Source organism: Centropristis striata, chromosome 7, assembly GCF_030273125.1.
Source record: "Centropristis striata isolate RG_2023a ecotype Rhode Island chromosome 7, C.striata_1.0, whole genome shotgun sequence".
Lineage (NCBI taxonomy): Eukaryota > Metazoa > Chordata > Actinopteri > Perciformes > Serranidae > Centropristis > Centropristis striata.
The window spans coordinates 21,506,499-21,520,649 of record NC_081523.1 but is presented as its reverse complement, the minus strand read 5'-3'; the positions used below and the strand labels follow the sequence as shown (position 1 = coordinate 21,520,649).

The window sequence follows — 14,151 nt, the reverse complement described above, 5'->3', positions numbered from 1 at the left end:
GAAAACTTTCTCAGAGCAGACATAAATACAGGGGGGCTTCCAGCCAGAGTTTGTTGTTGTCCTGGACAAGAATGGATTTAATGGAACTGTTTTTTGTTGCTATTGGTGCTGCAGTTTTTGTCTACTATGGAGTGAAACTGCTGCTTTTTATTAGGATGCTCTTCCCAAAAACATGGTTTCCAGTGTCAAAGTCTTTTTTCACTTCTATGGGGGAATGGGCAGGTGAGTTGTGTGTGTGTGTGTGCATGCATGCCTGTGTGCATGTACTGTAAGGTATTTGAGACCTACAGAAGACTGTATTCTGAATAAAAAATGCTAGTACTTTAAATACTTTAAATGTCAGCCACAATCATAACTAACAATTTTTTACTAATTTTGTAATAAAATACTGATGTATTTACTTATAGGCAATTATTATGGGGTATTTGTGCATTACTGTGAGTGGAAATACAGTCTCAGAATGTGTCTGTGCATGCAAAAACAAATTTGGCTGCAAATCTGAAAAGAAGAGATTCCAGTTCTAGACTTGTTCAGACTTTTCAATGTTACACAACATTACACATATGTAATGTTTGAACATGGCAAGTTATTTATTTGAGATGTCATTGTGATGTCTGCCTGTTGGTAGAAAAGAGATCCCAAATGTTAATTATCTACAGAACATATTGGTACCAATACAACATTACTCTCAGTTTAACAACAATATAACAGTTATTCTGAGTTCATCTGCAAAATATTCCCTGCTGGACTGGTTATACAGCATAGTCAAATGATATTGATTATATGAAACGGAGCCAAACAGGTGTCACTGGTGCCAAAAAGAAAAACAAGAATCACATTACACAGTACTAACGACAGTATAAACTGACCTGCTTTCCTAGTTTATTTTGCAATTAAGGGACTTTAGGGTAAATCAACAGAAGGTATTAAGGAAGATAAAGAAGGTACGACTACCTTCTACAGCTGGTGTAGGGAATCAAACTTGTGAGCATCCTTTAAACTTGAGGACAATGTCAGTGCATTTTAATTACACTGAAACATTCCTCTGCAGGTCCCACAGCAGTCTCATCGAATTTCAAGATTTCCTTTGGCCTCTTCTGAAGAGGTTATTCAGTCTCCCACAGTGCTTAAAAAAGCCCAATAAACACACACACACACACACACACAGGACACAGGGCTGACCTTTCCTTTCTTTTTAAAGTCCACTTTCATTCCATTCCAGCACAATGAAAAACAGTCATCAGAACAGTATGTTCTGTCCTGAAAAAACAGGTTGCTATATTGTTTTTTACCGGGCCTTTTACTTTATAACCCTGGAGTGATTTGGCACTGTGCCCGGTGTGATCTCTCTTTACTCTATACCATTATGTAATAATTGTTACTAATTAATTTCACAGGTTTACTTAACTAACACCTTTCAAACCATACTACCTCATATGTCATTTGTTCCAACTCTCAAATACAACCAATGGGAGCAGTTCTGAAAACAGCGCCCTTTAATGGTTGCAGGAGATCAACACATGTGCGTAAATGTAATGGTTGCCATTGTGAAAAGACCGCAGTTTAGCTACATTTGGGCAACAAAACTACTTCTCTAAGGTTAGCGCAAAAAGTACGTGGTTGGGCGTTATAAAAGATAGTGAAAAAAGTTTAAAAAATGTACCTAAAGGCCGTAAGTTAAATAGTTACATTGGTACAGAGGTGAAGTTCAGATACCATTGTTTACTTTTGTTTTAACAGGGGACACAAACACTGTTCACCTGGGTGAAAGTTTTGAAAGTTTTGTTTGACCCATCCACCACCACTTCCACCAGCCCTGACAGCACATTTTTCTGCTCTATATTCTGTTTCCATGCTTCTCCCTTTAGCACTCTGTAACATCACTTCCGCCTTGGCATTATCATAATTATTATTGCACCGCTAACTACAAAAGTAAAAATGTGTCGTTATAATACAAATGTCACATGAAGTCATATTTTGGGGAAGGACAGTCTCACCAATTTTGTATTGGTTTCCGAGCGTACACAAAACACTATATATATGGTAAACACTTTCTCCTGGGGCACCAGCACATATTAAGTTTTTTTAGCATGTAGGGCAGCCTTATGTAGCACTGGATTCTCCAGTTTAAGTCCACTCAAGGACCCACTGCATCACATTTTCTCATTTAGGGCATCAAGAGGGTGATTCTGTTCATGGAGCTTAATCATCTCATTGTGAATCAGGATACAATATGGTAACTGTGGGAACAAGGAAAACAGTGTTCTGGCACAATGTGGAGCATCTGGACAGCGATGGCACTGAGAAACTCAATAGAAACCTCTTGGCTCATTATGCTTTCTCTAATCCCTTTGCTGCCCTCAGAGAACAATCTTAGCACTATAATGCTTTAATGGTGACTATGGTATACTGAAAAAGAAAATATGTCTTAAATTAGTACCAAAATAAAACATTTGTGATCTTTAAAAAATAGAGCTTTCAAAATAAAATGAAACTTACATTTCCTGTATAATGTATTTCCTGAAATGTAATACTGGTTACTGGAGTGCCTCCACAGGAAGTCATCCTGATCACATGCCTAAATCCTGATCAATGTTAAAGAGAAGCGGTTCTACTGCACTGAACACCTAATGAGCCCACAAACCTTATGAAAAAGCTATTTTTTCATTAATTTGGTGTGTCAGCACTGTGGAATATATGTGAATGTTGGAATATGGATTGACTGGTAAATGAAACGCTTTGCATTCAGAATTGCTTCCCTCCTCACCAAATGTCCTGTAAATTACCACATTATCACAGATGATGCACAGAAATCCCCATGCTTCATGTTACCCTCATATATGGTCATTACCTCAAAATTCTTGAGCTCTGTCACTTGCATCAGTATTGGGAGCAAATTGCCTCAGACTAGGCTGTAATGACCATCATGGAAATTGCTTCACACTGAGCTGCAAACAGTCCAGTGCTTGCAGGAGGTCACAGTTTGATAAAGCCTGCAGTACTGTGGCCGTGTTTAACCTGTCAGCCCAAATGTATATTTTTTTGGATATTCATTTTTTTATCAAGATTGATTTTTAGAAAGTCCGTATAGCCAAAAAAAGTGCATGAAACTCAAAAGTTGAAATTAATAGAGGCAAAATTGCTTATTTATTTGAGCAGTTACTAGGCAGTCTCAGATTACTCATTTGGCTGCTTCTTACGATGACACCAGCACAAAACAGTCCGTCCCATCCTGTACTACGCAATCACTGTCCTGGAAAACCAGGGTCAGTTGAACACTGATGCCTGTTACGTAATGTCTAAAAAAAAAATGAGTGAGGAATAGAGCATGAAGTCTCTGTAATCAGGTTGAGGAGGAGATGGGAGAGTAGTGAGCAATCAGTTCCTGTTTGTTCCCACCAAATTCTTTATCAGAACTGGGGAACATGCTGTATTGGTACAGTCTGTTAGAACAGGATGGGTTGGATTTTGTGTAAACAAATACAAACACAATGCTGGGACTTATCTGACAGCAGAAAGAGAGATGGTGTAGTGCAGCTGTGATTCACAGCGCCCCTGGTGTTAAGAATGGAAACTGCAGGGGAATATGACAACAGAGGAAATTCATTAATACAGTTTTTCTCAGTCGCTTTGGTAAATTTCTCACATCACTATTAACATTTGCACAACAGTTAGTTCAACCTCCACAACATTTATCAGTCATTTGTGCACATCATAGTAGCAGTTTCTCATTCCCTCCAACAAATTGCAAATGCTTTTGGACATGCATCAAGTGTTTTCATACAACTCTGCTGTTTTATAACACTATCATTTGCATATGTCATGTCAGTTAAAATTAACTATACTTGTGAATGCTGAATAGTCATTCCATCTAAAACTAATAGTCCTCATTTCTTTGTTTGAGTCATTATATACAAAAATGTTGAACTAGTTGTCAAAATCTGTCAATCAAATTTTATACATTTTTAAAAATCTTTTTTTTTCCTGAAAATGTCTCCTAAATTGAACAATTTCTCTCAGCTTTCGCTGATGAGAAGGGGTGTGTGAAGCATTAGTTGCAACCATGCATTAAAATGTACTCAGTTACCTCACGAAATACAGTAATGTGTAACTTTATTGTAGTTTTCAAATGGCTGTGCAAATAGTATATAGTGCTGTCTTAAGCATTTTCAGGTAAACTGTCATCATGAAACATGACAAAGCCATCTTGTTCATAAACATTGGTGTCAGGACTTTTCATCTTGATGTCACTGACACTTTCATTGACATAAACACTTGTTTTTGAGGAATAGGCTATCCAGTTTGAGCAAGTGACACGCTTTTGCAGGTTATCAAATACGTTTTACAGTTTGTACTAATTGTTTTGAGAAATGCATTAACTGTTGTTCAAGTGTAATTAGTGAGGTGCGAAATGCACCAAAGCAACTGAGAAAACTGAGAAACTGTAATAATATAATCCTTGCATCCCTGTTTCAGTGGTGACTGGTGCGTCAGAGGGAATAGGAAAAGAATATGCATTTGCGGTAAGTTATTGTTACAATAGCCATTGTGGTAATAAATACCTTTAACGTACTGCCTTTAACTGCCAATAACGGCACTATTTTTTCCCTCAGCTGGCTAAGAAAGGAATGAACGTGGTAATCATGAGCAGAACCAAAGTGAAACTAGAGGAAGTGGCCAAGGAAATAGGTAGAAACTTGCTTCCTGTATTTACATTTAAAATTCAGATTACATTCACAAACAAGAGTTGTAAGAATAGATGATTTATCATGTATTGCTGACTCCACATTTTCTTTACTTATAGGTAATACCACAGGGCAGAAGGTGAAAGTCGTAGCAACAGACTTCTCAAAGGAAAATGCCTTCAGTGAAATTGAGGATCAGCTGAGAGGCCTCAACATTGGAGTTTTAGGTTTGATTTTACTTTACATTTTGGTTAATAATTGAAACATTAATTGCTTCCACACACAAGAGAAACCAGATTTTTTTCCCCAGTTAATAATGTAGGCGTGCTGCCCAGCGTGGTCCCCAAGAGATTCCTTGAGCAGAAAGAGCTGGACCAGGTCAGTGGTGCCTTGTTAGTAGTATTAGGATGTCCTGTTTTTTTTGTAAAGCAAAGTTATTGCTGTTTACATTTAATGTTACTCACCAAAGTGTTTCAAAGTGAAACAAAAAGTTTTGGCACTGAAAATGTTTAAATGAAAAAATAAAATTACAATCTTACAATCATGTTATGTTAATGTTAATTTTTATATTTTTATGTGTTATGATTGGTTTTTCAAATTAAATCTTTACATTTTTTCTTGATGTCTGTCTTTTTTCAATGACAGTTTCTTTTAAACTATGTCAGGATTTTTACTATGTCACTGGTTTTTCAGTTTCAACTTTCTGTCACTCTTTTGGCGTGGAGAGGAGGGGCTTGAGGGGAGGGACGAGGAGGGTGTGATTTGCATAATTAAGCCTTTGATGCTCAACATGGTCTAAAGTGACCTAATAGAGTTTTTATGTTCTATATGTTTGTAATAAATTAATTTCATCATTCAGTATTGCAGGCTTCCCTCAAATAACTTGTTTTTGATCATCATAGGTCCTAATATTTTGTTTTCATTTTTTACTTTTTGATTAAAATCCCTTTTTTTTATCACTACGCTTCTAATGCACAAGGTCATTTTTGACTCATGTAGAAGGTGTTTATGTGCATCAAAGGGTCACCAAGTCACCAATCACCAATTTAAAACCTGACAAAGAAGACACAAATATGAACTATCCTATTTTGTTAAATTGGTGTTTTTCCAATCAAAATTATTATTTGGTGGCTCTAATAAGTCTCAAATGTTAAAATATGTGATTTTCCAATGTAATGTTAAACCTTAAAAATAAGACAAACATAGCTACACATAAATTAAACATAAAACATAAATTGTTAATTTAGTGTATCACTTTTTGTATCATTACGCTTCTAATGCACAAGATCATTTTTGACCCGTGTGTAGGCTAAACTGAATGTAATAACACAAAAACTATTTTTCTTCATAAAGTATGAAAGGAAAAATGGATATAATGGTCTGTTGTAATAAAAAAGATATTCAAACACACAGCCAGCATTAAAAACATGGGAAATTAATACGGGTCATTTTTTACCCATGTTGTGCATTAGAAGGTGTTTATATGTTGTGTATCAAAGGGTTAAATTCATCCCATCTTTGAGTGTCAGGTGACGGAGCTGTCGGTCACTAGCCGCTAGCTGTTTGCAGCTGCTTGCTAGCGCCGCAGCTAATTCACTGCAAAATTTACTCACATTACTAATAACATTTGCACAGCAGTTAATTTCTCAAAACAATTCGTTCAAACTGCAAAACCAGTTGATAACCTGCAAAAGCGTGTCACTTGCTCAAAATGGATAGCCCATTCCTCAAAAGCAAGTATTTATGTCAATGAAAGTGTCAGTGACATCAAGATGACAGTTTACTCTGTAAATGTTTTCCAATGCAAAAAAGTCAGATCTTGGTGACATTACCTGAACATGCTCAAGACAGCACTATATACTATTTGCACAGCCATTTGAAAACTACAGTAAAGTTACACATTACTCTATTTAATGAGGTAACTGAGTACAACACACATTTTTCTTGCATGTGCTCTTTTCAATTCTAATTTGTTTACAGCATTGTGCAAAAGGAAAAAAACACCTTTAAAAAACCTTTATTTCCCACAAACATAAACTCCCTTTGGGTAGAGCTGTGCACAGTACAGTGTCACAGTATTGTAGGAATGGTACACACTATGTCCTGCTTGTTTCATATATGCTGGTAAAGTGTTTATGGGTTTATGGGATTCAGCTCTGATTGATTGTAGAGAAGTGGCTTATCATTGGTTGCAACTAATGCTTCACACAGCCCTTCTCATCTGAAAGCTGAGATTCACCTGAGAGAAATGTAATCAATTCCGGAGACATTTTCAGTAAAAAAAATAAAGATTTAAAAAATTTTATACAAATTGCTTGACAGATTTTGACAAATAGTTCGACATTTTTGTTGAACTATTTTTTTTTTAAATGAAATGAGGAATATTAGTTTTAGATGGAATGACTATTCAGCATTCACAAGTATAGTTAATTTTGACTGACATGACAAATATAATGTTATAAAACAGCAGATAGTTGTAGGAAAGCAATTGATGCATGTCCAAAAGCATTTGTAATTTGTTGGAAAGAATGAGAAACTGCTACTACGATGTGCACAAATGACTAGCCTACATGTTGTGGAGGTTTAACTAACTGTTGTGCAAATGTAAATATCAATGACATAATAATGAAATGTAAATTTCGACGACATAATAATGATTATTATGTCTATGGTCATGAGGGTCATGGCAGTCACAGGTGCGCTCTCGCCAGTATGTTTAAAATGCAAATTATATGCAAATCAAAGCCTCCTCGTTGGTTGAAAAAAGACATCAAGAAAAAATGTAAAGATGAAATTGAAAAAACAATCATAAAGCATAAATATATATATAAAAGAAATAACATAACATGATTGTGAGATTGTAATTTTTCAGTGTGTGTATTTTATTTTTCAGTTAAACATTTTTCAGTGCCAATTTTTATTTTCAATATTTCAGTTAACTGTCACTATTTTAGCTCCACAGAAAAGATTATTGTCATGAAGTAACGTGAAACTTGTCACGTTTTAACGTGATACTGAGCCATTTGTGTGGCAGCGATACGTTTGTCTTACTTAATTATTCATACAGGATTATCAAACTCAAAATTGCTTCAAAGTTATAAAATATACAACTCATGATACTAACTTGCTTGCTGTTTGCAAATCACTTTATTCGCTAATATCACAAAGCAACTAATATTACATCCAGAACACTGTTTAATTACAGCTAGCTAGCTAACCTCAACTAAGTTAAGGTCACAGTTGGTTTAGATTAGCCAGATAGCCTATCACTCTTTTCTGATGTAGAGAACACTCATTAGATGAAACCTTTGTGTGTGGTTTTGTATCCTTTGCGTGGTGATGGGCGTCGTTTTTTTCCCCCCTGGCAAAACAATTAGGGAAGGTCTCAATTTTTAAGTTACATTAAAAATTTGCTCACATATTGGCAATACAAAGTAACTAATACATGTAAATTCCTTTACATAGTACCTTTAACTACATGCACCCCTTGACATTAATTATGTCTCAATTATCACCACAGAAAGGTTACACATGTTTATTAATGCTTTCAGACAATTACAACGGTGATAAGCTGCAATGTGAAAACTATGGCCAAGGTAAGAGTGTGTATTTGCTGTTACGTTGTCTCATATAAATTAACTCTAGTTCATAATTTCTGTCCATCACTTATATTATCAACAATGATTTGGTCCTTAGACTTTAATCAAGTCAACAAATAGACAATAGTCTACATAGTTTTTGTCAGACTGAGGGCTGCAACATTGTTAATGAAGTAAGTCCAAGTGATGGATTCTTTGTTTATTTCCAAACAAATTAACTCTGTCAACCTTTAGTTTTGTCTCGGATCTGATTTTATTTTCTTTTTTTCCCCCAGATGTGCAAAATAGTCCTTCCAGGCATGGATAACAGGTTCCCTACCCATGTTTTCTTGATTGTTGATGTACTGTATATATGATAAAATCCTAACATTCTGATTTATATTGCATTTTTGGCCACATATGTAAAACTGTGTTGTGGGTTTTTTTGCCACTACAGGGGAAGAGGTTTGATTATAAATATTTCATCAGGAATTGCCTGGGTTCCATATCCGCTGTACACCCTGTATACTGCATCTAAGGTAAGTACAGCATCACCATTACACCTCTAGTTTTCCTAAATCCTGCTGTGTGATCACCCATGCTCTAATTTGTGCTCCTATAGGTGTTTGTGGACAGATTTTCTCAAGGTCTTCAAGCTGAATACAAAGATAAAGGGATTATTATACAGGTACTTTGATTCTTATGAGACTCTACCTCAAGGTCTTTAAATCAGGGCCAGAGTAAATTAGTTAATATTAACTGTTTGTTTTTTTAACACTCAGGCAGTGGCTCCATTTGGAGTCTCCACTAAATTGTCAGGTTACCAAAGAACCAACTTCTTTACCATCTCTGCAGAAGAGTTCGTCAAAGGCTCCCTGCAGTATGTTAGAGCTGGAGACAAAACAAACGGCACTGTCAATCACATAATAGCGGTAAGGCACTATAATCTGATGCTGCCAAATAATACCAATAACATGGCAAGAGATTGATTTGTCTGTGATTATTAATGTGTATGTGTTTTTCTGTGTTTGTGAACATATAGGGCTTGTTAATGAGCTCTGTTCCTCTCAAGATTTTGCACTCAGAGTTTGCGCTACAAAGCCTACAAGACTGTGTCAGGGATGGGCTAGCAAGGCAAGCTTTGGAAAATGGTAAATGAATAACCAAGAACAACAATCTAAAGACGTTTGGCTTGGGTATTTACATGATGTAACATATGATTACGAGACAGCTACAGCTACAGCTTATTTCGACCCATATTTCCATTTATATGTTTATGTTGTTAAATTGTGGATAAGCCCTCTTCAGAAAAGCTCCTTCAATAATGCTTTTATTTTCTTCAGTTAATGTTTGGAATGATTATTTAATTCTGCTTTATTCCAAGTGTACATATACTGTATATAGAGTACAGTCTACTTGAGCATTATAGGAGCATACATGCCACTATATTAGGTACATCGGTGTAATCTAATGTGATCCAACTGTGCAGCTATAAAGTCTACTTTTACTTTTTAATCCCCCCTGCTGAAAAAACAACTCTGCTCTGTTTGGCTTGCATAAAAAAATATGCAAAAGAAGTTGCGGTATCATATTGCGTCATATCACTGGGATACAACACAGTAAAATCTAGTCTGCACTTACCAAAGGGCTTATAGCTGGTGCACAATCACAGAGCATGGGGATGATTGATTAGTTTCACAAGCCTGCAGTCACTGTGGGTTGGAATATATTTTATACGAAAATAGAAAATAAAGATATGAGGAAAACAGACTATGTAATTCAATTAATCTGCAAGTCATTCGAAGATTCAGTGTGAGAGAGCAGATTTAGTGACTAGCTTTTCTTATAATAAACTAGCTGAAATTACATGTTAATACACAACAAAAGTTTAAATATTCATCCTCATCAGATGGTTGATAATAGCTGCTGTTTTTTTGCAGGATCAACTGTTTTGTGAACTCTACGATGCAGTCAAATTGCACTTGAGTGGACACCATCCATCTGCTGTAGCCCTCCAACATTGAAGCAGTTTGTGTGACCATACACAAATACAAAAATGATTGTGCACAAATGCAGATTTAAAAAAAAAAAAAATCACAATACGTCTTCTATAAGTAAGTAAGAAATATTAGTTATAATGCAACTGCAGTTGCTCATGATTTTGATCTAATTGTTTTTGATGCTGCATGGTTAGCTGTGACATGGACGCCATAACATATCTTTATGTTCATTTAACAGTTACACACAATCAGATGAACAAATCTGGCCCTTATCTGCTGAACTGAAGGAACTATTTTGTTCTGTTATTCACCTTTCCACACACAATGTTGTAAGACGCACACACACGCGCACACACAAACACGCACACACACACACCTGTAACTGTCATTAGTATCCCCTCTGAGATGGAGGAAACATTTGATCAGATGAGTACACCACCAGACGACTTCACTGTGGTGTCAGTCACCATTCTGATATCCACAAAACCAGTTGGGGGCGGAAGAGACCTGATGAGCCTTTTCATGGTTCCTGAGAAATGAGAATACACTGGAGACGTGGGTTTAATAGCCCGCTGCTTACAGGATGATGTATATTGGTTAAAGCATGCACAAACATCTGTGTGTGCACATATGCAGAAACAGACACACAAGACCATTTGAATTAGTATGTGCTACTGAGATGTCTGACCTAAAAGAGTCACTAATCATGTGGTGACCGGGCTGTTTAGACAGCCGTGATGAATGATCCTCCCCATGAGAAAAGCGCAGGGAAAGGAAAAGTGGCTTGAGAAAGAGAGAGCGGGAGAGGGGGGAGGTCAGAGTGACCCTGAGTTTAGATGATCCATGCCTGGCATGTCTGTTTGAAAAAGATAAAGAATAACTCATCCTTACATGAGAATAGTCTTTATCCATTATATAAGATACTAACTGAGCCAGGTACAGTACTTTCGTGACAACAACAGCTAAAGAAAAACAAAAGATAGGAATTATAGACAAGGAATTAAGAAATGATCTCAGCTGGTAAACAACAGTTAAAATACCATAACAAAAAAAAGCAAATCTATAGTAATATTGTAGGTTTATCAGTTTATAATAATAACACACACAAACACAAAATGCAGAAAAAAAAAAACTAAACAGAGATGAGACATTATGAGTTTAGGTCTTGTAAGCTATTTTGAAAAGGTGGGTTTTGAGTTGATTTTTGAAGGTGTGGAGTGAGTCTGAATTGTGGATGAGAGTAGGGAGGGAGTTCCAGAGGGTTGGGGCAGCAGTGGAGAAGGCTCTGTCGCCAACGGTGTGGTGCTTGGTCCTGGTGATGGGGGTCAGTAGATTGGCATTTGAAGATCTGAGGTTGTGGATGGGGGAGTGACGCTGGAGGAGATCTGTGAGGTATGGGGGAGCAAGGTTATTGAGGGCTTTGTAGGTGATGAGCAGAATCTTGATGTGGATTCGGTGCTGGATAGGGAGCCATTGAAGGTGCTAAAGGATGGGCATGATGTGTTCTCTAGAGTGGGAGTGGGTGAGCAATCGGGCAGCTGAGTTTTGGACATATTCTAGTTTTTGAAGATTGGAGGCCGTAGAGAATGCTGTTGTAATAGTCCAGTCTGAGGTTGTGAAAGCATGAATTAGTGTTTCGGCATTACACAAAGGCGTGCAATGTTGGGGGAGGTGGAAGAAGGATGTTTTGGTGATATTCTTGATGTGTTATTTGAAAGAGAGAGTTGGATTCAGGGTGATGAAGTCCTGGGAAGAGGGGAGGTGGGATTTGGGACCAATGATAATGATTTCTAATTTGTTGCAGTTAAGTTTAACCCATAAGAACCCACGGTGACACGCGTGTAACAAACACTTTAAATCTTCTAGAATCTCCCATATTCAGTTTTATGCTTCACCTTAACTCATTAAATCCCTTAGCAAGACTGTGTCACTGTGTGGCTGTGACAGGAAGTGACTTCTCCAAAATATGTGTGTGACTGGAAACAGAAATGTGGAAAAGTAGCTAATTTCAAAAAGCTTTTTTTGTTACTAGGCTAAGTTTAAACCCATTTAACAATTCTAATTCTAATCTAAGTACATTTGACCAAATATAAACAAAAAATAATCCTATCCTATCCTGTCACAATTTCGATATATGTTGTGGAGATGCAAAGAAAAAGGCAAATTTGTGTTTCTGTGAGCAGAAAAGGTGTCTATTTATTTTAAAATAAGAAATATCATAAACATAACTTCCATAAATGCCCAATCTAACATAAATGTCATATCACTGATCTTTGACATTTAGGGGTAGATTTATTTATTTTTAAATTAAAACATCATAAATGTGTTCTATGTGGTTCACTTGGTCTGTGGTATATCCCCAATAATTTTACTTTAAGGATTAATGGGTCTGGGTTCTTATGGGTTAAGAAAGTTGCTGTTCATCCGGGTTTTTATGTCATTGAGGAAGTTTGTGATGGAGTGATGGTTTTTGTGGAGAGGTAGAGTTGGGTATCGTCTGTGTAGCAATGAAATTGTAGTTTGTGATGCCGTATGATGTGACCAAGGGGTAGCATGTAAATGATGAATAGGAGGGGACCAAGCACTGAGCCTTGGGGGACACCCTGTGAGACAGGGATGATATGGGATTTGCAGTTATTGATGGAGATGTAGTAAAATCTGTCAGAGAGGTAGGATTTAAACTAGGAGAGTGCTGAGCCAGTGATGCCAATGCATGATTTCAGATTACTGAGTAGGACTGTTGGTCGATGGTGTCAAAAGTGGCGCAGAGGTCGAGGAGGAGGAGAATGCTGAGGGAGCCGGAGTCAGAGGTGAGTAGAAGGTTGTTGGTGACTTTTAGTAGAGCGGTTTCAGTGCTGTGGTGGGTACAGAAGTCAGATTGGAATGTTTCGTGGAGTTGGTTGGAGGAGAGGTAGTGCTGGAGTTGAGCAGCAACAGAACGTTTGAGTATTTTTGATAGAAATGGGAGTTTTGAAATGGGTCTGAAATTGTCAGGGTTATCAGGGTCCAGGCTGGGCTTCTTGAGGATGGGTGTGATGGCAGCAAGCTTAAAACAGGAGGGAACTGTACCAGAGGTGAGGGAGGAGTTTACGATGTTGGGAGTGCTGACTTGTGTATGTGGATATGGTCTTTGTAGGCTTGGTAGTGTACAGTGAGTCCAGTTTTTTTGTTTAGGCGTTCCAGTTTTCTGCTCTGTTTAGTTGGTGGAGTTTGGGAGTGTACCAGGGGGCAGAGTGAGTGAATGAGACATTTTTTTGTTTTTATGGGAGCAAGCTGGTTGAGGCAGGTGGACAGAGTGTGGTTGTACAGATTGACGAGGTCTGTTGGAGTTGGGTTTTCAGGGAGGGTGGAGTCAGCTATGGTGTTGGATATGCATGTGGAGAGGGACGTTGGACAGAGGGACTTGAGGTTGCGAAAGGTTATGTGCGGTTTTGTTTTGGTTGGGGACTGGGTATATTGATGTCGATGATGATGGTCAGGTGGTCGGAGATGGTGAGGTCAGTGTGTGAGAGCTTGTCAATATTGAGGCCAGTGGAACAAACAAGGTCCAGAATGTGCCCACGGCAGTTGGTGGGGAAATTTACATGTTGGGTGAGGTTGAAGCAGTTGAGAATGTCATATTACAATAATACAATAATACAATTACATATATTATTACACTACAAGCCAAAGGAATATATATATATATATATATATATATATATATATATATAATGGCCCATAAAATGAAAATGGGCCCAACATGTATGGTTTCTGTATTATGGAATATTGATATGTATGTGAATGGTAATCTCTGAATGGACCTTTATATGCTTTACATTGATGAACGTTTATCTGTAAATGTATAGAAGGATCTTTTGGATTAAACTAAGAATCTTTTTTCCATTA

The 14,151-nt window shown here is 37.2% G+C and overlaps 1 protein-coding gene across 1 annotated transcript; it reads left to right on the top strand.

Moving 5' to 3' along the window:
• On the top strand, positions 1–14,151 carry hsd17b3 (hydroxysteroid (17-beta) dehydrogenase 3). Its single transcript, XM_059337806.1, has 12 exons — positions 1–222; positions 4,477–4,523; positions 4,614–4,689; positions 4,805–4,912; positions 4,996–5,063; positions 8,237–8,281; positions 8,560–8,594; positions 8,721–8,802; positions 8,886–8,951; positions 9,046–9,195; positions 9,306–9,414; positions 10,204–14,151. The coding sequence occupies exons 1-12, from the start codon at positions 72–74 to the stop codon at positions 10,218–10,220; spliced, it is 954 nt and encodes a 317-aa protein (XP_059193789.1). The 5' UTR covers positions 1–71; the 3' UTR covers positions 10,221–14,151.